General features: G+C 41.9%; 1 protein-coding gene across 1 annotated transcript; it reads right to left on the bottom strand.

The window, feature by feature from the left end:
- Positions 1-12,420: 12,420 nt before the first annotated feature.
- On the bottom strand, positions 12,421-26,682 carry TMEM212 (transmembrane protein 212). The gene is made up of 3 exons (XM_036755680.1): positions 26,524-26,682; positions 16,149-16,208; positions 12,421-12,765 (listed from the first exon to the last, which is right to left on the bottom strand). The coding sequence occupies exons 1-3, from the start codon at positions 26,680-26,682 to the stop codon at positions 12,421-12,423; spliced, it is 564 nt and encodes a 187-aa protein (XP_036611575.1).
- Positions 26,683-27,389: the final 707 nt, after the last annotated feature.

Genomic DNA, 27,389 nt, shown 5'->3' with positions numbered 1-27,389 from the left:
TACATTATTTAATTTTGATTACATTAGGAAAAAATAATTCTTTCTCTCCTCCTCTTTCTAATTCTACCTCTTGAATGCTCCTGATTAGACATTTTTTCTTAAATATGAATTTTAAATTCATCTCTTCTCACATGACTATCGTGGGAAGTCTCAGGAGGAAGTGACTCCCATTTTTCTACTTAGTTCCCTTACTTCTCTGTTCATTCTCACTGTGTTTCTAAGGAGATAACTTTGAGAGGCAATATGGGCAGAACCCTGGAAATAGTCAAGAACGGGATTCCAATCCTGCCTCCAGACTAGCTGTGGGAACATCGGGAAGTTGCTTTATCTTCTTAGGCTTCAGTTCTCTTATCTGTTAAACGGAAGTGGTACGAAGACTGATTTTACCTAGGTGACAAGTTTTTGTGCTTCTGGGGAAAGGGCAATGGATTTGAAATCAGAATAGCTGAATATGAAAGGGGGAGCATTTATGGAATTCCTACTAGGTGCCAGGCACTATGCTAAGAGCTTTATAGATATTATCTCAACAACTCGGGGTGGCAAGTGCTATTATGATCCTCCTTTAAAGTTGAGGAGGCTGATGCAGATGGAGGTTGAGTGACTTGCTCAGGTTCATGCAGCTAGTGTCTGAGATGCTGGATTTGAACTCAGGTCTTCCTGACTCCAGGCCCAGCCCTCTATCCACTGTGCCGCCTGGCTGGCTCTAAGAATCTTGGATTTGACATTTTACAATCTCCACCTATAAAAGAAGAAGGTTGGATCAGTTTATCTCTAAAGTGAGATCATAGAGCTCAAACGCTATGATTTTATAACTATAGCACTTTATAAACTCCATAGAGATCAGTTGTTATTTCAGAAATGCCTACATATTTCCAATGGTGCTATTTCAATCATTTTTCCATTTTTCAAAATAGCTATAGCAAAAATTATTTAACCGACATTGTGTCATTAAAGGACATTTGGAATATCATTTACTAAGACAAATTCAGTTCCTTGCATAGGTTAATGATGATAACAGAGGAACCCGGCTTCTGGATTTTATCCAAGTCTCTACCCTCTGAAATAACTACATTTTAGCTGTAGGATAAAAGTTTTGCTTTCTTTTCAAAACCATTTTAATGTTAACATTTTAGACCAAGATGGGAGTTTTGCCTAATTTGTTGCCAGTGGGGATGGGTGTGACTGGAGAGTGAGAAGAATAAACCTCTTTCAAAAGAAAACTAGGCTTTCTTGGATAGAAAATTCGTTGTTTTTTTTTTAAAAATATTTTCTACCACTAATGATGTTTAGAAAAAAGTTCAATTTTTGTGAAAATGTACAAAGTGAACATTGAGAAACAGAGCAGCTGGGGAGCTGTAAATATTGTCCGTTCAGCAAAACACCCAACTTGCTTCAACACACTGAAACCAATACTTCAATCTCATTTCCTCCCTCGGCAAGTGGCTGCCATCCTTAGTATGTTTCCACTGGATACATGAAATGCAAATATCCTTGGAAAATAGCTGTCCCATTCTAACCTAGAAATGTAATTTCATTTGGGGAAAGAAGAGAGAAGATTGTCAGTAAGATTCTAAGGTCACCTCAAGGTGGGCATGACTCATTCTTCAGGGGGCACCTGAACACCGAACACTCCCTTTGAATTTCAGAGAGTAAACTCACCCAACAGGAATGGGGAAAGCCCTGAACTCTGATACTTGTGGTTTCTAGCTCTAGCAAGCTTAAAAAAGACATGGTAGAATGGATAAAAGTATGGGCTGTGTAGTCGGAGGAAGTGGGTTCAAATCCTGCTTCTAATGGTTATTGCTTTTGTGAGCCTAGTCATTTAACCTCCATGGGTCTCAGTTTCCCCATCTGTAAAATTCGGAAGTTAGACTACATGGCTCCTGAGTTCTTTTCCATCTGTGTTGCTAAATCAAACCAGATACAGTGTCTGAGGAGGAAGGGATTTCAGTGACTGACAAAAATTCCTAGCCTGTGCTTATAGATTCTCTCTGGAGGTAGACCACCTTACTTTTGGACCACACTAATTATTTGGAGGTTTCTCCTACATCAAGTATATCTTTGCCTTTGTGCACTTTCCTTCCACTGCTCCACATTCTGCTGAATGGGACCAACTAGGCAGCTGGATGGTCCAGGGGACAGGGAGCTGGATTTAGAGTTAGAAAGATCTGAGTTCTAATCCTGTACCAGACACTGACTAGCTATGTGACCCCAGGCAAGTCACTTAAATCTCTGCCTCAGTTTCCTTATCAATAAAACATAGATAAAAATTGTACTTATCTCCCAGGGTTTTTGTGAGGATAAAATGAGATAGTGTTGGCTTACTTTTTTTCATTCTGAGAAATCCTAAAATGCTAAAAATGATTGTGATTATTATTAAGGGGGAAGGGAATTAGCATTTATAGAGAGCCTCCCATTGTCAGGCACTCCACTAACCATGGGAGGCAGATGCTATTATTACCTCCATTTTACGGTTGAGGAAATTGGGGCAAATAGAGATTAAGTGAACTGGCCAGGGACATAGAGAAAGACTGAGGCCAAATTTGAACTCAGATCTCCTTCAAGCACTCTTAATAAGCACCTACTTATTATTAAGTAGGATAAATCTCTTCCCTTTTTCACATGGCAGTCCTTCAAATACTTTAAAACAATCTTCTTCTTTCCTCCTAAGCCTTCTCTTCACCAGACTAAAAATCCCTACTTCCTTCAAGTGATCCTCATACTTCATTAACAAGACCTTCCACCATCTTGGTCCATGATCCCTACTGGAAAATCAAGTCCTAACGGAAGATTAGATGATTACTTGTGTAATATGATGAGCACTTTTTACCCATAATCATCCTCCTAGTCATCCCTCCTCCTCCTCCTCCTCCTCTTCCACCTCCTCCTCTTCCTCCTCCTCCTCCTCTTCCTTCTCTCTCTGTCTCTCTTTCCCTCTGTCTCCTTCCCTCTCTCTGTCTCTGTCTCTGTCTCTTCCCCTCCCCTACTCATATGTAATCAACTGACAAGTTTTCTATCCCCTTCTTTGAACCCAAATGGCCATGACCATTGTTGAGCCTTCATCATCTCTAACCTGGACTATTACAATATTCTCCTAACTAGTTTTCTTGCTTCACATCTCGCCCTGCTCCAAGTCATCTTCCCCATGGCTGTCAAATTAATATTCCTAAAGCCTGGCTCTGACCATGTCACCTCCCTGCTCAACCATCCCCAGTGCCTCTAAAATAAAACAGGATCATAGATTTAGAGATGGAAAACATCTTGAAGAACATTGAGTCCAGCTGCCTTATTTTACAGGTGGATCAATAGACTCTCAAAGAGGTTAAGTGGTAGCCCAGGACCTTACAGCTAGTGAGTTTCTTGAGATAGAATTTGGGCTCAGGTGTTCATGACTCCAAATTTGATGCCCTGTCCACCATGCCATACTGACTCTCTAGTGTGGCATTTTTATAGCTCTCCACAGCCTGTCTCCTGTCTACCTTCCCAGTGGTCTTTTTCATTATTCCCTTTCCAATACTCTTTATTCAATCTCCCACCTCTAAGCCTTTGCACAGTGAGTCCTCCCATCTAAAATGTATTTCCTCTTCTCTTTAGAATCAATGCCTGACTTCCTTTGAAGACCAGTTTGGATGCCTTGTCCTATATAGAAATGTTCTCTGCAGCACCTCCTCCTAAGTGTTAGCACTCTCTCCTCTTTGGGATAACTTTTTGCATATTTTATATTTATTAAATATGTTACTGGTTTCTACCCAGTAGAAATTCAGCTCCTTGAGGGTAGGAACTCCTATTGTAGTTGTTATGTCTTTGTATTCCTGTCTAGGTGGCACCATAGGGCACAAAGCACCAGGCCTAGAATGAGGAAGACTCATCTTCCTGAGTTCAAATCTGTCAGCAGACACTTATTGGCTGTGTGACCTTGGGCAAATCATTGAACCCTGTTTGCCTCAGTTTCCTCAACTGTAAAACAAGTTGGAGAAAGAAACGGCAAACCCTCAGGAATCTTTGCCAAGAAAACCCCAAATGGGGTCACCAAGAGTTGGACACAACTGAACAATCACAATTCCAGTACCTAGCACTATAGTGTCATTCATACAGTAAGTGCTCATTGAATGTTTTGAATTGACTTCTTTGCATCCCTCAGCTAACAGGGATGGCATCATGCTTTTCTGGAAGGTTTTTGTAGGAAGAAACATCAGAGTCTATTATGTTTGTTCTCCTTTTTGTCTCAATCTATGGTTTCATTGTGTAGGGAACTCCTAGTAAGGAATCTCCTTCCATCAAAGCAGATCAGAATTTATTCTGAAAATTATAGGCTCAGAAAGTGGCTTGAGGCACTGAAAGGTTAGTCAATTTGCTGAGGGTTGCACAGCCAGGATGAGTCAGAGGTAGGTCTGGAACCCAGGTCCTTCAGACTCTGAAATTAGTTCTTTCTGCCTGCTACCATGCTGACTCTCTTTCTACAATATAGCCTTGATGTGGTTTGAGCAGGTTAGGACCCCTCAAGGATTGGAGAGCAGGAAAGGGTTGTCTGGAATGAATTCACGGACTCAAACATTAAGTCAAGTTGGCAAAGGTTTATTGTAATGCCAATATGGTGGGCAGAGCTCCTTAAGGAGCTTGCCACTTAACAGGAATGATTCTAAAGCTTATATAGGAAAAGTAGTGGATTATCTGGCAGATATGCTAATCAGGTGATAACATATGACCTTAGTCACAGGTGTCATTCACTACTGGAAACCAGGGAAGGAGTTTCTCAGGGGTGTATTTTTGGTCTGTTATGTCTGTAGCAAGATGGCTTTGAGAGTTGGCGTCTATAGCTTGACCTCTGTTTTCACAAGGGAATTTCTACAGAGGTCAGCTTGTTCTTGTAATGGGGAAAGATAGCCTCTCTTATTGGGGCCCACTTATGAGTTATTGCTAGGCATAGTGTCTTTGGACTAAAGAGAAAACTGTCTAGGAGTAGTGTTTTGAGGCTAGGGAGAAATGTGATCTTGGAATTGGGGTCCAAGCACAAGGACCCAAGCACTCCATTAGCCCTATAGACTATACACAGTGTCTGGCATGCAATAGGCACTTAGTAAATGTTTATCGATTGAGTACAACAACACAGATCCATCATGAAATCCAACTCAGAACTTGCTTTCTGAAGCACCAGAAAGATCTCACTGTACTATGAGAAGCAGCCTGGGTGACAGAAAAAGCAATAATTTAGTAGCCTGAAGATTTGGGTTCGAATCTTGGCTCTGCCATTTATTTAGGTGATTTTAGGAAGACAGTTAATCTCTCAGGACCTAAGCCTCTTCATCGGCAAAAAAGGTGGTTGGATGAGATAACCTTCTAGGTCCTTTCTAATGACCCCTTATCTACTTATAAAGAAGCCTTATATGCCTTAGGCTAATAGAATGACACTTTAAAATAATACTTGTTATGCAGCCATGTCTGACTCTTCATGACTCCATTTGGAGTTTTCTTGGCAAAGATACTGGAGTGGTTTGCCATTTCCTTCTCCAGATCATTTTACAGAAGAGGAAACTGAGTGAAACAGGGTGAAGTGACTTTCCCAGCGTCACACAGCCAGTAAATGTTTGAGGCCAGATTTGAACTCAGACAGACGAATCTTCCTGATTCAGAGCCTTGCACTATAACTAACCACTACACCACCTAGCTGTCCATAATGATAGCAGTTTTAAAGGTATTAATAATAATGCCAATGATAACTTTTATGTGTCCCCAGGCAACTCTAGAAAGATTTAAGTTATGGAGAAGTCGCACCACGTCAGTAGAAGGAGTTTTCACACTGTCTTTCCTTCTACCAATAAAATCACAAGACAGGAAAAAATCATTTCTGGATGGAATTCAAAGGTACTACCAGTATCTTTTATAGAAAGGAAACAGATTTCTCAGCTCATTTAAAAAAAACAAACCCATATGACATACTAAGAAAAAAATATTTTCTTTCTCCCCTTTCATTAAAAAAAATAACAGTTGATAATGAAATGAAAATAAATGAAACCATTCCACCTCATGGAGGAGGAGGAGGAGGTGTCAGGGAGCTGTCCAGGACAGCTGTAATTTCTCTAGCACCCTGATCCTTTCCCCTCTGGGCCAGTTGTTACTGACTGGTCCAACAATGAGGACATCCTGGCTTTTTTATTGCATTGCATTCCTCTACTTAAGTTTTGTGCTTGTTGAATGATGGTCCCTCGATATAATATCCTTGTTCTTCTTGTGATAGATAGAATGCTGGACCTGAATTCAGGAAGACCTGAGTTCAAATCTAGCTTCAGACCCTTACTAGCTATGTAACCCCTGGGAAATTTCCTTCATTTCCTGAAATGGACATGAAAATATTTGCCATATCTATCTTTAAAGTAGGCATCATGACACTTTGTAAGCCCAGTCACTGTGTCAACAAGCAAATTTGAACACTCTTCTTATGCCAAACTGCCTCTCTAAGGCAGGAGGTAGTCAACCTGAGCTTCCAACTCTGTTGCTCTGGCCCTAAATCCTTGCCTTCTGAACCTTGCATGCTGAGAAGTCATTTGTTACTTTTTCATTTTCCATGAAATTTTTACAAGCAGGTGACCCTCTTGTTTCTTTTGACAGCATTTCCTATCTTCCCAAGTCCCAAACAGGGTGGCCCATTCCCTAACATTTTCCATGACTTTCACTCATACCCCTCCACAGCCCTACCCTGAAACCTCATCAACCCCAAAGCACCCTCTCCCTGAATAAAAACTTTCAAGTCTTTGGATCCTCATTGGAGATTTTCTCAACCTTTTGAACTTTTCAAAATCCAATTTTGTTTTGGTCCAAACATGTCTTCATCTTTTGGCTTTTGAAGGGAAACTTCCATTATGGTGCACCATGAGGACATGAGTGCCCAGAGGACAGGACCATTAGGAGATAGGGGAGTGTGAACTGCTCCAGAGGAAACCCGTTGGCAATAACTCCATCCTTAGCATCTGGAGGAGTTCACATTTTCTTCAGAACAACACTGCTGTCTTAGGACTTGGGAGAGAGAAATGCACCAATAGCCCTCTCCCTCCCTCCCACTTTTCCAAAACCTTGCCTGTCATCTCCTTTTCAATCTGCCTACCTGTGTGTGTGTGTGTGTGTGTGTGTGTGTGTGTGTGTGTGTGCTCGTGTTGTGTATGCGCAGGCAGTCAGCTTTCCAGAAATGTGCAGTAAATTAGAGAGGGGAACTTGATGTTCCAGACGTGGAGGGGAAGGGATGTGGTCGAGCTTGATCAGCATTTTGCTTATGCATAGAAGGAGGAAGTGTGAAGCAACAGAATGTGGATTACTTTCAAACATTACTATTTTTAATGCTGTACTCATTTAAGCTATCCCTGTCAGTGGGCTGGGAATAGAACATAACTGGTTTGTGTGTGTGTGTGTGTGTGTATGTGTGTGTGTGTGTGTGTGTGTGTGTGTGTGTGTGTGTTTGGGGGAGTGTTGTTGAATGCATTCAGATTTAGGACAGGTTCTGAACTTTTAAAAGTAACCCAGCCTGCCTTTTGAGGAAATGCCATATTTTCCAAAGTTTGAGCAAGATAGAAAAAGCAAAATGAACACATGCGCCTTTATTTTCCTCTGCCAAGAGAAAAAGCTATGGGAATAATGGTGATCAAGAATGTAAGTTCAGAGCTTTACATGCAGTAGGTACCAAATAAATGCTCTGTGAGTGAATGAAAGAGCTCAAGTTGAATTATTTCTAGGATCAAGAATCACAGAATCTCAGAACTGCAAAGGCTCTCAAAGGATGTCTAGTTCAACCTGGGGCTAATTAAGACGCCCTTCCCCACCATGTGTATCATAACCTAATGTGTCCACTCAGTTTTTGCTTGCTTTACAAAGCAGCGGGTTGGAATGGATGACCTCTGTGGTCACATTTAGCTCTCTATACAGGTCTTAGAATCCTAAAACTTCCATCTTTTTCCCCTAGTTCTACCCTCTGGGGTCCAGCAGAGTAAGTCCAATCCTCCAAGACGGTTACAGTGTCTCTGGGCTAAAAGTCTCCATTTCCTTCAACTAAATCTCCCAATCTCATGAAGTCAAGCTGTTTCACCATACTGTCAGCCATTTTGGGATGCTTTTCAGCTAATCAATCAAAGTTGGGCCCCATCATTTCACATATAGTTGGACGACTACCTCCATATCACTGGACATTATTCCTTTTTTTTAATGTTTTCATTCTTTTTCTTGTCTGACAGATGACATTTTTCGTTCATTTTGAACTCGCAGCCCATGACAGATCCCCATCCTTTGGCAGGTGTATTGCTGTCCAGTCATACTCCTCCTCCCGACTCTCCATTGCCCCCATCCCCACTTCTGTCTCGTACTTATTTACTCTGGAGGCAGCTGGTGGCTCGGTGGATAGAACACTAAGCCTGGGGTCAGGAAGATCTGAGTTCAAATATAGCCTCAGACACTTACTAGCTGTGTGACCTTTGGGCAAATCACTTAACTTCTGTTTGCTTCAGTTTTTTCAATTGTGAAATAGAGATATAAACAATACCTATGTCCCAGGGTTGTTGTGAAGATCAAATAAGATATTTAAAAAACAATTAGCATAGTGCCTGGCATAGAGTAGGAGTGTAACGAATTCTTATTCTCTCCCTTCCTGGCCGACTTGTAAAGCTGATTTTTTGAACCCAAGTGTAAGACTTTGCATTCATCCCTTTAAAATCTCATCTTCTTCAGTCTAGTCCAGTGTTCTAGCCTGTCAAAATCTTTTGGGATCCTGGCTCTGAACACACTCAGATTCTTCACACTTCCCCTGGGCTCCAGACTTTGCCATCTTTATTAGCACAGAATGTCATAATTCATTTCCATCAGCAGCCCATCCTTGCTAATGTAACATGATGCGCTGCCATTATGGATTATTCTGGGCTGTCTCACCCTAAAAATGCATGTGCACTGAGGGCATGCTACTTGCTAAGAGACACTGGGATTTGTCACCCAAACCAGGGCTGTTCGTCCTTCAGTTGTTTTTAGTGGAACCTGGGCTAGGAGAAAGCATAATTCCTTTCAAAGCAGGGGCACTATCCCAGCATTTCCCCTGGCAGGATCAGCATAGACACCTGCCTGAGAATCATGCTGAACCCGGTTCTCACTCTCTCCTACAGTGACAGGAAACCTTCAAGTTGTCCCTGGGGAAAAACTGTGAATTTGCTCAATTTTGGCTTTATTCTTCTCTTTCCTCTTCCCTTTTATTTTTTTAAAAATATTTTTTGTTGGTATATTTTTTTGCCATCATCTCAATTTCCCCCTGTATCCCTTCCCCTCCCACATCCTGGAGGTAGGTAGGAGCTCCCAGAGCCATTATAACACAGGACTTTTTTTTTCCTAATGAAGAAAAAGATATGAAAACAAATTCGGCAAAACCAATCAACCCATTGAAAGTACCTGGCATTATGTGCAATACTCCTTGCTGGTAGACCCCTGGATCCATGAAGAATTGTCCTCCCTTTTCAACCTATCTCTTTTTTTCTAGTTCTCCTCATCTCTCACCCCAGGTACCTGACTGCCCAAGGACAGACTGTGAAAAGAGCATCAGCTCTGGGTTTCATCTATAAAATTATTTGGACCTAATGACCCTCCTCACGGGTTCCTCCCAGCTTTAGATCGAAGATCCAGCTCTAACATCAGCATTATGAGCAGCCTTTGGCTGCAATAGCCACAACTAGGACTGGCCAATTGGAGCCTTGCCAAGGGTGCAATGCAGCAGTTTAAGAAACAACAGATGTCAGCACCTGGTTAGCCAAAATAATTCATTAAAATAGGAAGTTACCAGCAAGTTCACTTCTTTATTCTGGCCCCTGCACCCCAGGTGGACTTTCCTCTCCCTAGGAGTGTCTCCTGGTGGGTTTTTGCCCACTGGGCCCATTGAGCCTAGTTTGAAGGACCTGGAGATACTCAACTTGGAGGAGAGAGAGAAAGCTTTGGTAGGTGGGTGGATGGGGTGTGAATGGTTGTCAAGTCTCAGATCCATTAGCCTTGCTCTGCTTGGGTAGAATCCAGAACAATGAATTGAATTTACAGACTGCAGGATTAGGCTCAAAGTTACATGACAAAAAACTTCCTAATTAAGAACTCTATGGGCTAGGTAAGGAGGCCATGGGTTCTTTCTCTTCAAGGACAAGCTGGACTTGTCTCAGATGTTATAGAGGGGAGCCTTTGTTAAGAATGGGTTGGCTGCCAAGGCCCCTTCTCAGTATTGGATTCTGGGATTCCATGAGCAAGCAATCCCTACAGATTTGAGCAAGAAAATTTCTCTAGCAGAGCCTCACCTCTCCTCCAAATCCTCTTCCTCCCACACCCCCAATTTCATGGTATTCCCATAAATGAAATGCCAGAGTGAGTCTATGCTCTCCAATCTGTTCCCAACTTTGCTCTGTGCAATTGCCCATGTGCTCGAAAAGGCTATTGGGAGAATTAAAGGAGTTCATGTATTACCTAGGGGTATGGGGGTGGGCAGGGAGGGCTGAGCAGAAAGATAGAGAAGAGAGCTGCAACTTCCCAAAAGGAATAATTTAGCATGGGGAAGGAAGGGACAAGCCAAGATGGATTAGTTCCATCAATCTTCTTAAGGAGCATAACTTTGGATTTCCTTAAAGTCAGGACTCAAAGAAGGGTGGAACAATCACCCAGTGATATTAAGCACCTACTATGTGTCATGCTGTGTGATCAGTGCTGGGCATACAAGTATAAAAGTGAGATAGTTCCTATCTTCAGGGAGCTTATAGTTTAAAGCAAAGGGGAAATAAGATTCTAGTTCTTCTTGGGGGAGCTTAAATTTTCTTATACTTAAATTTCATCATCACATCTGAAACTTCCTTTTTAGTACACAAATTTCACCATCACTTCTGAAATTCTTTTCTTTTAGCCTACTGTTACCCCTTCTTTCCATTAGCCAGGGGAGTGAGAAGCCATCAGGGAAGGGATATGAGTCACAGGATGAGGAAGGAGGTAGTGGGAAAGAAAAGGGGGCAGGGAGTCACTCTTCCTGTTTCTTTCATACCTCCTTCCATCTCAAAACTTTTTTGAAGTGGGAATACACAAACTCCCCTACTGTGACCACCTCCCCTCCACCCCAAAATGTGTCACATATTGTAGGAGGTCATGGAAGGTTGGGTGAATTAACTTGATGGTTTGTGGGGTATGTTGGTGGCTGAGCGCTTTTCGTCATCTTCATCATCTACAGAGAGAAAAGTCTGGGAGGGTTTCTTTTACTCTCCAGCCAAAAAGCATATGCTGTTTACACTCTCCTGAGCTCCAAGGGGGAGGATCTGAATGAAGATGTCTGCATTTGACTAATGTTAGCGATATTTCCATTAGGAAAGCCAAACTTCTGGAGTAATCCAGTGGCAGCCAGCCCACCCACCCTTCTAGCTTTGACAGAGCTTTGGATTTCCCTTCATTGGTTGGTTTCTGAGACCAAAGAGTTTGGACATAATCAGGAATTGAGTCATGATAGTTATGACTGAACCTTTAACCATCATGTCAACATATGCCACTGGATGTGTGGCCTCCTCATAGTGGGCCATTAATTAATTTCATTCATTAAGAATGAAACAGGAGAGAAACACAGGATTGTAGAACTGGAAGGAACCTCAGGGTCTAAGTTATCCAAATCATTCTCCCCAAAGCATCCCCACTACAATATGGCTTACCAGAGGTTATCCTGACTTTGGGGGACCAGTGAAGGGTTTTGGACAGGGGAGTCGTGTGATCAGATCAATGCGTTAGGGACATTAATTTATTAGACAGTAGTGTGCTATAGGGAGGACCTTGAATGAGGGGGTACTCATTCCCAAAGTAGCTCATTTTACTTTTAGATACCTCTAATTTTGAGGAAATTTCCTTTTTCTACATCAAATCTATATTTGTCTCTTTGTGATTTCCATCCTTTCCATTTAGTTCTGCCTCTAGGACCAAGCAGAATAAATCTAATCTCTCTTTCTCTCTAATCCTTAAAGAGGGGCTTTAGTGTCCCCCCGAGTCTTCTCTTCTCCAGGCAGAACATTTCCAGTTCCTCCAACATATCTTAATGCCTTCCCCTCTCTGTAAATTACTGATATTTATTTATTTTGTATATTTATATATACTTGTATATGTCCATTCTGTCTTCCCCAAAACAGCAGAAGCTCCTTAAAGGCAGGATTTGTTTGCTTGTTTTTGTCTCTGTATTCCTAACACCTGGCACAGAATAGGTACTTAATAAATTCTTGATTCATTGGTTGATATAGTATAAACTTGAGGTCCTTCACCATTGTGGATGCCCTCCTCCGGGCATTGTCTAACTCATCAATGTCCTCCCTAAACCGTGGTGCCTGGAAATGAATATGGTTATCCAACTGGGATCTGACTAGGCAGAGGATAGTATGTTTATCTTCTCCTTATTCCTGAATAGGGTCATTGTTTCTGAGAACTTACATTTAAGTCTCCAAACCGTAAGAGCCTCAAGGAAAGCTTGACCAGCACAGTAAGAGATGTGCAGAGCATGGCCAAACCGGAAGCCAGGTCGAGGGTTTGTAGAATCAGGTGGTACTCTTCATAGTGGGGCGGATCCACACATATTGATGGGTATCTCATATACGGAAAAGGAAACATCACTGCATAACCGAGATAATTGGTTCCAGCAATTCCTGAGAATGAGTAGTAGCAATATGGCCCCAGAAGAGCAGATTGTATGGCAATTACCATTTGAAGTGGGCATCCAATGACACTCAAGATGGCAAAGGTGAAACCAGCTTCCCACTGAAAAGGAGACAAAGGAATTGTTATTTCTCATGGGATTGTTTCCACATCTTCCTAGTAGCATAAAATAAATGTCCTGGCCTCGCCTCCTTCTTCTGAGTCAGGAGAAGGCAAAAGGTTTATTCTCTCCTTCCCAGACCTTTATATTCTTCTCTCCAGTTAGGCCTCCACAATCACTTGGCAGCCAGCAAAGACAAGAGAGAAAGGCTACCTTCAGCCAAAGATCAGGATAGATAGTTTTTTCATTCTGTGGGTCTTTCACCCTAACATCTGGATGATGGCATCTCTGTTCTTTAGGGGCAAGGAGACAATGGAGGGGGTCATTCCACTGAACAACAGAGCCTTGAAGACCTAATAAAATTAATATGGGCATGACAGGGGCAGGGACTAGACCTTCATTAATAATGGAATAGGGATCTCCCAGATGAGGAAAGTCCCTCTACTAGTATCGTTCAGCATCTCCTCTTCAATTTACAGTGTTAAAGAGTTTCCTAGCACACCTAGAGGTGAGCTGACTTACTCACCCAGGGTCACATAGACAGTATGGGTCAGAGGCAGTTCATGAATTCAGGTCTTCCTGGTTCCAAGACCAGCTATCTCTAATAGACATGGAATCAAAAAAAAGTGTCCTACACTTCCCACCTTGTGCCCTTACAGAGAAGAAGTAGTGTGACTTGGTGGGAAAAGCACTGGCCTTGGAGTCAGGAAGACCTGGGTCCCAATCCTACTTCTTTAAGCTTCCATTAACTCCCTAAGACTAATCTAGTAAGTTATAAATGGGTAGCAACCTTGAATTGGCATTGGTGGAGAAAGTTCCTGTATCTATGAAGTCAACAGCTCCCTGACATATTGACTCGATGACAGTGAATAAAGTCCCTTGACCTCTGTGGACCTCAGTTTCCTCATCTGTAAAAATAAGGGATTAGACTAGATGATTTCTAATGTTCTTTCCAGTTGAAAATCTATAATCATATGATAGGAAATGGTGAGCAATAGATAAGAATTTTGAAACAAAAACACTCATTTGAAAGAGTGAGATTCTTGTATCCATCCTACACACCATTACATAATTAATTAATCTTCTGTACATGTGGATGTAATCATCCGACTCCCCTCTTCAACATCCTCCAGTGGCTCCTTGGTGCCTACTGAATGAAGGGCAATCTTCTTAACCTTTAGCATTTGACTTCTCCCTCTCAAGCTGCACTTAAAGCTACTTACTTTTCATGTGGCATACCCTCTCCTCCAGCTCAGATGGACTGTTCACTGTTCCCAGGGCAAACCTTGTATTTTACCACTTCCAGGTCTTTGCATACCTGGTCCTTAAAATGCCCTCCACCTATGGACATCCTGCTCATCCTTAGAGCTCAACTCAGATACAATTTATACCATGAAACCTTACTTGCAACACCCAGGTAGGAGTATCTGTACTTTCTTTGAACTCCTCTAGGTTTTTGAATATACCCCTTAGAACTTTTCATTTAGAACATTCTCTGATATTTGTCTCTAGTTATTTACAGGATCATAGTTGGAAGGGACTTGATGATCACCTAATGTGGTCTCTTCACTCCACCATACTGTATCTAATTTCTTATCTCCCTTACTACATTAAGACTCTTTAAAGACAAGGAGTGTGTCTTATTTACATTGGATTTTCTTTAGTGCTTAAAACAGTAGGCATTTAATGTGTTTTTAACTGAATTTAATTAAGTTCTGACTATCACTTTTACTCTGTGGCCTTGGGGGAAGGAAAAAGGAAAAGAAATACGCTTTTATATAGTGCCTATTATGTGCCAGGCACTCTTGTAAACAAATATTATTAGATTCTCACAATAACTCTAGCAAGTAGGTACTGTTATTCCAAATTTACAGTTGAGGAAACTGAGGCAAACAGAGGTTTAGTGACTTGCCCAGAGTCACCCAGTTAGCAAGTGTCTGGAGCTGGGTTTTGAAGGAATTGAGGGGATTAGAACAGCAAGTGGTAGTGGGAATTGGGTGAACCACGTGACTCCATGTTGTGGAGCTAGCTTGGGGCCCTTTCTACTCAGTTGTGAGTCTAGTCTAATTTCTGTCTTGTGAGAAAACTATTCAATTGGGGGAATTGTGAGAAAACCTTATTGCATTGTTTGAACCTGGCCCTGTGTGGCTGAGACCCTTGACTAAGGACCTGTGTTATGATGACCAGAAACCCAGTTTGATCTGAAGATTGTTGCAAAGAGTTTTCTTACCACTGTACATCTGAAGCAGACCCATATGTTTTATCTGAAAACCAGCCCAATATTGGTTAATCCATTATTGTTTCTGTGTTCCTTTGATTGAATACTGACACTTGGGGGAGTGGGACACCTCTTTTTTTGATTTCAGGGAATTGCATCTGTTCACTTTCTCCCTCCCAACTTGGAAAGTCCTAATCTTCCCTCCAATTAGAAATCAGATTACCTAATTTTGTGTGCTGGTGGATTTTTCTTTTAATTTAATTGGTTTTATTCGATTAATTGCTTTTGATGCATAAGTCTGTCTCCCCCTGTATTTGAGGTCCATTCTTAAGTTGCTTAATAAATCGATATGCTCAGAAGCTTGAACCTTTGTTTGCCCAGTCATTTCATCTTTCACCTGCCACAATTTGAACTTGGCTCTTCTTGACTTGAGGTCCAGTGTTCTAGCTGCTGTGCCACCTAGCTCACCTTGGGCAAGTTGTTTCATTTCTCTGATTTTCTCATCTGTAAAATGAGGGGGTTACAATAGATGAACTCTGAGGTTCCTTCTAGTTCTAAATCTATGATTCCATGAACCTACATTCATTGAGCTTAAAATGTCAATCTCGGGAATAGTCATTCCCCTCTGGGACATAAATCAAGTACAAAGGAGAAATTCATCATGGGCTTTTTATCCACATTTCCAATTTGGAGGTTTCTATACCCAATCTTTGTAATGCCAACTCATATGGTCCTATGATTTTTTCTTTAACATTCTGCTTTTATTTGAAAGAGGCAGCAAACTAGATTGACTTGTTCAAGATTTTCAGAATCAATGGTTGAAATAAAGTTTTCTTGTTTAACTCTCAGTTTAGCAAAAGATTCAATGAATAGAATTCTTCTTCCCTTGAAGATTGGAGATTTGTCTTTAGGAGGATGATTAAAAAAATGAACCACCTTAGGACATTAGAGGGAATCCCAAAGGTGTAGTGCCTTTCCTACTTACTCCCTGGGTGGTCATGGGAAAGTCATTCATTTTGCTGGACCTTGGTTTCCACATCTTTAAAAGGGATGGAGGTGGGGGAGTGGGAGGTTGTTTGGACCAGATGAGTTCCAAGGTATCTTATAGCTCTATAGTTTTGATATCCCCAACCACTCCACCTCCATAGTAAATGCCTGTAAATTTACCAGAGATCTTTGTGTCTGCTTTTTGTGAGCCCAGAGGACAAGAATACCAACAGTAACTACCTATAAGAAGAAAAATAGAGAAAAATACCAATGAATGAGTTCATGACTAGAAAGGGCTACAAATGGCAAAGTTAGTTATTGAACCCACATCCCTCAGCCAAACAAGAGATTAGGATTTAAGAACCCAGCGGTGGGAAGGAGTGAAATAAACCATCATTGGGGTAAAGACATAGTTCCCACAGGGACAGAGGGCCCTTTCCGGGTTCACCAGGATCCTAGGGTCATAAACACAGAGGCAGTTGGGGACACCATAAATAGGGTGCCAGACTTGGAGTCAGGAAGACCTGAGTTCACATCCTGCCTCAGACATATACTAGGCTGTGTGACCATGGATAAGTCTCCTAACCTTGCTCAGCTTCAATTTTCTCATCTATGAAATGGAGACAGCAATATTTCCTACCTCCCAGAGTCATCTGTGAGGCTCAAATATAATGAGATTATATTCATATATATGTATATACATATACACGTGGAACCTTGCATATCTTAAAGCACCATGTAAATGTTAACTGTTATTATTAGATATGAAAGTGAACTCAGAGGCCATTGAGTATAACCCTCTCATTTGTACAGAATATGGAACTGAGAATAAGTGGCCCATGTAGATTGGTTACCACCTCTATGCCAATGTGAAGTGCGATATCATATTTTTTACTTTATAACCTTTAAATTAATAGGTTAATATTATTTTATTAACCTATTAATTTAATTTTATTATATTAATCTAATATAATAATCATGGATATTCATAGGATCCTTTTTTTTGGAGGAGGTCCTTATATATTCCTTTACCATTATAGGGAACTCCCAGTGTGAACAAATCTTCCATTGGTGCATAGCAGACACTCATCTGTAACAGAATTCTTTGTATCTCCAGGACCTAGCCCAGTGCCTGGCACATGGTAGGAATTTAATAAATGTTTATGGATTGAATGATTGAGTTGCCTGAGGCCCCCAGGTGTTCAATGATTTGCCTAGGGTCACACAGTCAGTCTGGGTCAGAGGTAGGACTTAAAGGCTCCTATCCATTATATCAAATTGCCTTTCTTTTTAGCTTTGCAAAATACTTTGTACACATAATTTCATCTGATCTGCAGACTCTAGGCCCCAGTTTCTCATCTGTAAAATAAAGGGATTAGAAGTCCCCTAAAATCTCCTCCTACCTTGAAGTCTATGATCCTGTAGCCCTCACAACAACCCAGTGAGGTAGGTATTTGCTGTTGTTGTTAATGCTAATGATGATGATTTATTTTTCAGTGGTGTCCAACTCTTTGTGACCCCTTTGGGGGTTTTCTTGGCAAAAACACCGGAGGGATTTGCCATCTCCTTCTCCAGATCATTTTACAGTTGAGGAAACTGAGGCAAACAGGGTTAAGTAACTTGCCCAGGGTCACACAACTAGTAAGTGTCTGAGGCCAGATTTGAACTCATGAAGATGAACCTCTATCTACTGTGCCATCTAGCTGCCCAAGGTAGGTGTTATGGGTACTATTAGCCCTATTTTACAAATTAAAAAAACCCCAACTTCATAGAGACCAATTGATGACAGGACAAGGGACTTGTTCTCAGAAACCCAGGTCTTCCCTAACTTTAAAGTCCCACATTCTTTCCCCTGTATTCCATTATTGTTTTATACCAATCAGTATCATTCTGAGGGAAGAGAAGGTAAGTTTGTCAGAGAACACAGAACCAAGATCCAACGGTAGGATGGTTTTTTCTGTTTTTGTTCTCTAAGAAACTTGGCAGCCTCTGTAGGTTAGAGTAATATAACAGACTCATGTAATCAAGATCTGCCATGAGAATCAATTCAAGATGGAGGCTTTGTTGTTTTAGCTTTGGTAATGCCATTGCTTTAGAAAGGGAATCCACGTATTCTGTGTCAGTGGGAAGAAGAACTGGTGTGCAGGATAGAGATCTTTGAACAAGAAAGTGAAAGGTTGCATCAGAACTCAGCAAGGGAGAGTCATTCAGAAATCCTGCCAGGTCCTTGCTTAGGTTGAGTACCAGGTATGAAAAGTGGGAACTCTGTGGTCAGTCAGGCTTGAGACCATTTCTTCCCAACTTACAAATCATGTGTCGTGGAATGTTCTGTGGTTGAAAGAGGACCCCAGGAAGAGTTGTGCCTGGAATAAGATTTAGAATGTGAGCAGGTCTAAAAATGGCACCACTTAGGCCTCCATTGGACAGATCTGACGTGGCGCTATGCATTGTATCAACAATTTTAAGGAAAAAGGAAATCCAGGACGTTGACCAAGCTGGTTTTGTGGCTTGCTGCTTTTGTAGACTGACTCTTTCCAGGTCTGGCAGATTTATTGTTTTGAGGCCTAGATTTTAATTTTCCTGGCACGTTTCATTTTGAATTTTGGATTTGAAGAATTTGCAGAATTTTTTTTAAGCCTCTTCATGTAGCTGAGCCTGAAAATTCAATCTTGGCATGACCATCCTATAAAGATCCCATGGATAAAAGCTGAACCATCTGTAGTCATGAGTGGTTACTGGCCTCTCTCATTCTGCAATGGAAAAGGTTCCAAGGGTCCCTATAAGATCTGGCCAGCATAAACAAAACAACCCCCAAACCCAAGTGTGATCAAGAGCCATTGTTATACTGCTCTTGGGCTGATTAAACTCTTTTACAAGCAATATTTTCAAAGGAGGAAGACCTTAATTCACACTTGATGCACATGTGGTTAAGTGAATAAAGAAAATCTGAAGCAGGATAGCAGCTAAGGAGGTTTGGTCCCCCCCTCTGCTGGCTTCCTTCAGAGGAGAGAGCTGAAACTCTTGGACGATCAGTTTCCAGTTTCCTTTAACTATTTTGGCATGAGTACTGCCTTCTCAAGCTGGAGAACGCTGTCTGCTCACTGTGGCCTGGTATTTTTGTGAGGGTTGCCTCCAGCCTGAATTTTACTTTGTTTATACAGAACTCTGAAAAAGACCTTTCAGGAAGGAGGGTGCAACAGGAATGCAGCTATGAGAGTGTAAAGTCTGCCTTGTGGATGGGGCGGGAGGACTTCGCGCAGCATGCCCACTGTCTTTAGTATAGGAGACTGGGAGGTGAGAGCGTGGACTGGTCCCCCCACTTCACCTTGCACTTGAAATTTCCCCATTTTCCACCTATGTTTCTTTCTTAGGGGTGGAGGGAGAAGGAATATTAGGCTGCAGAGAGATGGAAAAAATCAGAGGAACTATATGTCAGAAAGGTATCAGTAAGGAGAAATGAAAACATAAGCTATTGAGTGCAGGGGGGACCTCAGATACCATCCAGTCCAGCCTTCTCATTTTGTAGCTGAGGAAACTGAGGCACAGAGAAGTTACATAATTTGCTCATGCTTTGGGGAGTAAGCATCTCCGGCAGGATTTGAACCTTGCTCTATTGATTTCAGAGCCAGTGATCTTCCCATTGTTCCTCCCCCACCCCCACTGCCTCCTAAGGAATAAACATGAATGAGAAATAGACTGTCTCTCTCTCTCTCTCTCTCTCTCTCTCTCTCTCTCTCTCTCTCTCCCCCTCCTCTCTCCTCTCTGTCTCTCTCTCTCATCTCTACTTCTCATTCATGTATGTATATATATATATATATATATATAAATATGTAACAATAAATACCACTATAATCAATTTTTGATTACTGGAGATTGTAGTTTCCCATGATTCAAAGTAACAAGCTTTTATTTTCTCACCCTCCACTCTCTCCTCCCCAATCAGAAGAAGAAAAAGAAAAAGCTAAAGCTTTGTAACAAGTATGCACAGTTGAACAAAATAAATTCCCTCATGGCTATGGCCGTGTCCCAAAATGTGCTGCATGTGTCCTTGTGCACCTTGCATCTGTCACCTCTCTGTCAGGCAGTGAGCAGCATCACTGGTCCTCTGGAATGGTGGCTGGTGGGGCAGTGATCTGACATCTTAAGTCTTTCAAAGTTGTTTTTCATTACAGTGTTGGCTATTGTCCTGGTTCTGTTCACTTCACTCAAATCGGTTTATACAAGTCTTCCCAGGTTTCTCTTTCATCATTTCTTATGGCACAAAAGTATTCTATTACTTTCACAGACCATAACTTGTTTAGCCAGTGTATCTTTCTAGACATATCTCCTTACTCCCCTTCACTCACTCGACATTCCAAACAAATGATCTGCCTACTGTTCACCCATAGATCACATTTTAACTCCTGCCTTATTCACCTGGATAAAAGGCAAGCTGGTCCTAGGATCAGACAAAGCAGGTGAATACTTATGCACGGTGACTTGAGAGGCTATCAAAGATTCTCTCTCCTCCATTGGCCTGCCAGAAATTTTTTTGCCACTTTTGGGATTTCAACATTATTTTTCAGCATTAGGCAGCTCCCACTAAATGGTTAAAAGACAAATGTGTTGTGTGCAAGAAGTAATGTATTAATCCATTGGCAACCATTAACCTGTTTTTGGATCAGTTGTCAGCTCGCTAGAGGATAACTTGGGACATGGGATAGTTCTGAGACAGGTGCTTGGGCTGGCCTCTACTTTCAAGTGTTACTTGGAAAGCATTATCGCTTTGTGCAGCCCTCACCTACTGGCCTTTTGTCTCTCACCCATTTCATGCTTACATTGTCTCCTTTCTGCCTCCACAGTGTTGTGAGCACAGGTTCTGTTGCTTTAATATACCCCCAAGCCTGGGGAGGGAAAGGCAGCAGTGAGCTAGGTTTAGAGCAGCTGCCTAAATCCTATTTCCTTGGGTCAAAGGCGGTTAAGCTTCGAGCTTGAAACTTGGAAGGAATGGAAAGCCAAAAAAAAATGTAAAACAAACACCAACTTGTAATCAGCTGTAAATCATCCCCATTCCCTTCTTTCTTTCTGTCTCTCCCAGACACGAAAAGGCTCACTGAAGGCAATTTTCACATGGAACTAAGAGGAATTGCTGAAATGAAGGAAGGAATGTTAGGCATTGTTGAGTCCGATTCAGTTCAACACTCATTGCTGTGGAATTCTGAGGGAATCATTGTAGTGAAAAAGGGATAAGAATCCCAAAGATTCACTTAATGAAGGTCACTGAGGGTGGCCAGAGAACAAGACCCAAATGTTGGTTTAATCCCTTTCTCCCACCCTCTACTCCATCATGGTGTTAGCTAGTAGGGCAAAGAGTACTGCTGGTGATGGGGAATTATCAGAGTAAATATGGTAACTTGGGGTTTGCATGGCCGCGATACCCCCCCAAAACTCAAAGCCTTTTCCCAGAGCAGTGTAATCAGTTTCCCAGGGTCTAAACTACAATTTGTAGAGGAGGAGCTTTTTATAAAGCAGATTAACTCTTTCTAAAAGCAGCATGGCATCTAGGATGGAGGGCCAACTTTGGAGTTAGGAAGACTCTGGGTTCAAACTCATTGACACATAAGGGCTGTGTGACCCTGGGCAAGTCACTTAATCTTTTCAATGCCCCCCAAAGACTCTCTAAGACTACAAATTGCACAAAAAGTTTCTGATCTGCATTGATACAAGGAATTCCCACAATAAAGATTCCTTATGCTAATGAAATCAGTGGTCTAGACTCCTCATCTCTATCTATTTCTCTTTTCCCATCCCCTCAAATAAGTAACTCATTCAGACCACTTGGTTACTAAGTTACAGCTTAAGCATCCTCAATAGCAATGCAATAAAAATTAATGTAGCTTCCAAGTACAATTTGACACTGGCAGAACCTGACCCACTGCCTCATTAATTCTTACAATATCTTGGTTCAATTGGGTAGCTAGCATATTCAACATTTGGCACCTCAGTTTCTCTGTGAAGAAAAAAAAGAGAGAGAGAGAAGTCCCACAGTGAGCTTGGAGTCACTTAGGTTTCCTCTGTTCAGCCTAAAGCTCAGGTTTCAGGATTTTATTCTCTCCCTGCTGCCTGTTCCTTAGTCACTGATATTTCCTATAACCTAGCTCAAGGAGTCTGGGAAAGGACCCTGATTGTGTAAGGGGGCAGAATGAAGATATGAGAATCCAGTATGTGTGAAGCTTTCAGAGAACTTTGACCCTAACTAGCTGTTTGATGAAGAGTAAGGCATCTAACCTCTCTGAACCTCACTTTCCTCCACTGTAAAATGGGTGTAATGATATCTGTAGTGGAGATAAGAAAATCTACTTCATACGGTTGCTCTGAGATAATATATGGCATAGGAAAAAGACCACCAGGTTCCAAGTCAACAGACATGAGTTCAGACTCAGTGCTGCCATTACTTCCTGTGTGACCTTGACCAAGGTCACTTAGCCCCAGCAGACCTCAGTTTCCTCATCTGTAAAATAAAGGATGGGACTAGATCTCAAAGACCCCTTCCAGCTCTAAATCTGATTCTATGACCTTAGAGTCCTATATAAATATCAGTTACTCTTCCCTGTCTGATGGGGCTGGGGAAACATAAGGACCAATATTTGTGACATGGGCCTGGAGACTCTTGAGTAAGAGATTACAAAGTATTGAAATACTAAGTCTGCCTATTCTGGTCCCTGAAAAAGCTGGTGATCCATTGGCAAAAATCAACATAATTGAAATGTATATTTAATGTCAATAAGCATGTTTTTGAAAGCAAGATCAGTAGGTGCCAATGGGAAAGGAAAGCTGTCAAAATGGTGGGGTGTCTTTTAAAAGGGAATTCCATAGAGAATCCATTAGGGAAAAGGTCAGATTGTTAAAAATGAGACATCATTGAAGGAGGGAGCCTCTAACTGCTTTTTTTAGGGGGTTGAGACCCACTCTCTACCCCCTCCCCAACCTTGTCTTGTTAGAAACCTAGGCTGGGCGGTAGCTTTTAGGCTTTATTTGTACTAAGGATAGGGGAATCCTATCTGCTTGAGTGAAGAGGAGAAAGTTTGTGTTGTGTTTGTGTGGGGGGAGGGGTAGTGTTGGGGGATTGACATAGATGCCCAGAAACAAAAGGGGGTAAAGTTCCATAAGCAATAAGGGATTTGGGCAAAGGTTTCTAAATGGAGGCAGGTTAGAGCAGGAGAGATAAAGATGGAGATCATACTGTATATAGAAGTAATATGGCACTGTGTAAAGAGTGAAGAATAGAGAATCTAGTCCATGCTCTGGATCCAAGCTAGCTGTATGACCTTGGGCAAGTCATTATTGCTTTTCCTCAATAGTAAAAGGAGGGGACTAGATGTGATGACCTAGAAGGTCATGATTATGATTTTGTGAATCAATACGTATTTATGTCTACTGTATACAGGGCACTATGATAGACATCATGAGGGATATGTAAAGCCTATATATAATATGTGTTTATATATGGTTTTATATGTTTATATGTATATATTTATATGTGTATATGTGTGTGTATGCATATATGTGTATATCTATATCTTTATTTATATCTATATGTATGTGCATGTGTGCATGTGTGTGTGTGTGTGTGTGTGTGTATGTGTGTGTATGATTAGGCAGATGGTGAAGGACGGAACCCAAGTGGTCAGAAGGGACTGCCATGTTTTCTTATTGGCAGGGCTAGTCCTAGAGAAAATTGCTAGGTAGAGATTGTTTTTCTATCTCCTATTTCAGGGACATTCCTGTCACCCCAAGTGCTGGTCTGGGGTATTGAGGTGGTGAAGGGGAAAGAGTGCTGGGCCTGGAGTAAGAAAGATCAACCCCAGCCTTGGACATGAACATTCCCTTAGCTATATGACCCTGGGCAAGTCATTTACCCACTCGATGCCTCAGTTTCCTTAACTATAAAATGGGGATAATAATAGCAACTACCTCCCAGGACTGTTGTGAGATACTTATATTAAATGAGATAATATTTGTGAAGCACTTGACACAGTACCTGGCATACAGTAAGCACTTAATAAATGTTTGTTCCCTTCCCTTTCCCCCCCACCCCTGCCCACTCATAAACCTATCCTCTGAATAGCAGCTAAAGGGAGACTTCTTCAGGGTCTTCAGTGACATCTGCTCAATTGCACAGTTATTTGTTAAGTGCCTACCTGTGCTGACTGGCATTGGGCTCAAGGTACCGAGTATAATAAGGACTGGACTGTGGATGGTGTTTTGACGTTTGCAAAGTCCTTTGCATTTCTTACCTCATTTGATCCTCACAACAACCCTAAGAGGTGGGGGCTATTATTTCCTCCATTTTACAGATGAATTGAGAAAACAGAGACAAAAAGTAACTTGTCTGGGGGTCACACGCAGCTAGTAAGTATCTGAGGCTGGATTTGAACTCAGGGCTTCTTGACTCCAAGCCAAGTGCTCTATCCACTGTACCACCTGTTCTTGGTTATTTTTCCTTCACTCTCAAAGAGGACCAGTGACATCAGGAAGGTGATGTCATGATTTCAACCGAATTGGATTTAAGTGAGGCAAGGCTGTGCAAAGTCATCAGCCTCACTCTCTCCTCCGGAGCCATCTGGGTCCAGTGGCAAGACATAGATCAGGAAGACCAGAGATGGCTCTGGATGCAGTGGGAGACCTTGGACTTTTTAAGCTAAGGTCTTTCCCAGGTCTCAGTTTGTCTGAGGCAGTGCCCATTCAGTGATCAAGGCTAAGTGAGAAATGAGGCAAAGAATGGCCTCTTTCACTTAGTCAAAAAAAAAAAAAATTAAAATCAATCTGAGAGGGGAAGACCCTCAGGATTTCTGGCCAAAACAGAAACAATTGCTATTTATTGTCACTCTGAGCCATCAGAACCCACACAGTGATGAAGAGAGGCTTGGGATGAGACCTATTGTTGACCAATCAATGAGAGCCAGAGTGAGTTGGGTCCTTTTAAGGCATGGTCCTTAAAAAAGAAATCTAGGCCGTAAATCCCAAGATATCTTGGGAGCTTTCAGCAACCAAAATATATATATTTCTTTGGGCAAAGCACCCACAGGTAATGATTCCCTATGTGGATGGAAGGAGAGGAGGGAGGAAGAGAAGGAAGGAAGGAGGGAAGGAAGGAAGGAGGAGACAGGAAGGAAGGAAGGAAGGGGGGAAGGAAGGAGGGAAGAATGGAAGGAAGGAAGGAAAGAAAGAAAGAAGGAGGGAAGAAAGGAGGGAAGGAGGGAAGGAAGGAGGGAAGGAGGGAAGGAAGGAGGGAAGGAGGGAAGGAAGGAAGCAGGGAATGAAGGAGGGAAGGAAGGAAGGAGCGAGCAGAATTGCTTAGCTAGAAGTGGCCAGTTGGGTCCCTAGTAGGGCAACTACTATGACTCACAGATTATTGTTTGTCCTTTGTTTTTGAAGAGGACCAATGACATCAGGAAGGTGATGTCATGACTTATAAGTGAATTGGATCTAAGTGAACTGATTAGAGACCATGCAATCCAACCCCTTCATTTTAAAGATGAGGAAACTGAGGCAAACAGGGCAAAGCCACACAGCTAGTGAGTATTTGAGGCTGCATTTGAATTCAGGGCTTCCCAACTCCAGGCCAAGTGCTCTTTCCACTGCACCTGCTATGTGCCAGAAAGGCTGTTAGAGACCATGAAATCAGAGACCATTTTACAGATGAAGGAACTAAAGCCCAGAGAAGGAAAGGGGCTAGCTCAAAATGACAAAGCTAGTTAGTAGCAGAGCAGGGACTGTGACCCAGGCTTCCTTCCTCCTGGCTGAGTTTTTATGCCACTATGACTCAGAAGTACAATGAAACATCTGTCATACAAGAATAATGGCATTTCGGAGCTGGGAACCAAACCAGCTTGGAAAGCAATCCCCTCTTCAACATTCCACAAATGGGATACCAAACCAAAATTTGCCTCTTTTTAACTTTTCCTCATTGTTCTCCATTCTCCTCTCTGAGGTACGGTTAAACCATCTTCCATACGAAAGCTATCCAGATACTAGAGGACAGTAGTTATGATCCTCCTAAATCTTCTCTCCTCCAGGTTAACCATCCCCAATACTTTCAACTGTCCTTCACCCCTCAGAGCATGGCAAAATCCGGAAATGCCTACAAAGTCAAGTCAAGTCATCCAGTCAAGATGAAGTTATGCTCAGTGAGACAGTAGCACTGTGCATTCTTTTCTCTTATTTTTGTTACCTTTTCACATGGTTCATGCTTACATTTTCAAAATTAAAATATCAGGAAATAAATTCCAAGAATATCTCAGAGCACCTGTTAAGGGGGAAAAAAGAGATGGAATAAATCAAAGAGCTTTTCAGACTTACTGGAATAATCAGTCATTGTTTGCTGCGTAAAATAAAATGGAAGTATCCAATTAGACCAGTAATTACAAGAATGATGTATTTCTATTTTAGCCAGTTTCAGTCAATGATCTCCAGTTGTGGCACTCACTACAATTTTACCCTATGAACATTATAGAGAATTTCAGGAGGTGGGTGTCTTTCTGTCTTATTACATTTAATAAAACATGAGTCCTACCAAAGCTCCATTCCAGATGGGACAAGCGATCCAGGCACTCCATCCAGTGAACCAAATCTTGTAGGAAAATACTGGAAAGAAAGCAAAGATCCCAGAGAATATGCTTAGTATTCCAAAGATGATAAGAACCAAGCCAGCATATTGGAATGGGCTCCTCATTTTCCCCTGGGTCTAGGAGCTCAAAAATGTTGTGTCACAAAAGCTTGGCTTGAGGTGTGTCTTAAACAAATGTCTCTTAGATTCTGTAGCCATGGCACTCAGGCTGTAAACTTCTTGGGAAAGGAGAGATTCTCTTTGTACCATCTAAAAGGTCATGTTGGGCAATAAACAGCCCATTCTTTATAAAGGTAACAGGGCTTGGACTGATTCTAGTGTGTTTGCAGCTAGAGAGAGGGAGAGGAAGGCTGAGAGATGGGAGGAAGACAGGTAGAGGGACAAGGGGGGGAGAGAGATGGGAGGGAGGAAGAGAAATAGAAGACCTGGGAGAAGAAGGGGCTAGGCAGAGGAAGACAAGAGAAGGAGGCAAGAAAGGTGGAAAGATGACAAGAGAAATAGAAGGGGAGAGAGAGAAGCAAAGAAGTGATGAAGAAGAGGGGAGAATAGAGGGAGAGAAAAAGAGGTGAGGAAGAGGAGGAGAAACTAGAAGGAGAGAGAGAAGGAAAATGAGAAGGAAGAGGAGAAGAAAGGGGAGAGAGGAAGGCAGAAGAAAGTGAGAGAAAAGGGAGAGGTGGAAAGAGGAGAGAAGAAGGAGAGAAAGGAGGAGAAGGTGAGAAGAGGTTCCAGGGAAAGAGAAAGAGAAAACAGAGGGGAGAAACAAAGAGAGCAAAGGAGGGAGGGGGAGAAAGAAAGAGAAGAAAGTGGAAGAG

This window comes from Trichosurus vulpecula, chromosome 4 (assembly GCF_011100635.1).
Source record: "Trichosurus vulpecula isolate mTriVul1 chromosome 4, mTriVul1.pri, whole genome shotgun sequence".
NCBI lineage: Eukaryota > Metazoa > Chordata > Mammalia > Diprotodontia > Phalangeridae > Trichosurus > Trichosurus vulpecula.
Note: the sequence above shows the minus strand (reverse complement) of the source record. Positions and strands in the feature narration are given on the sequence as shown.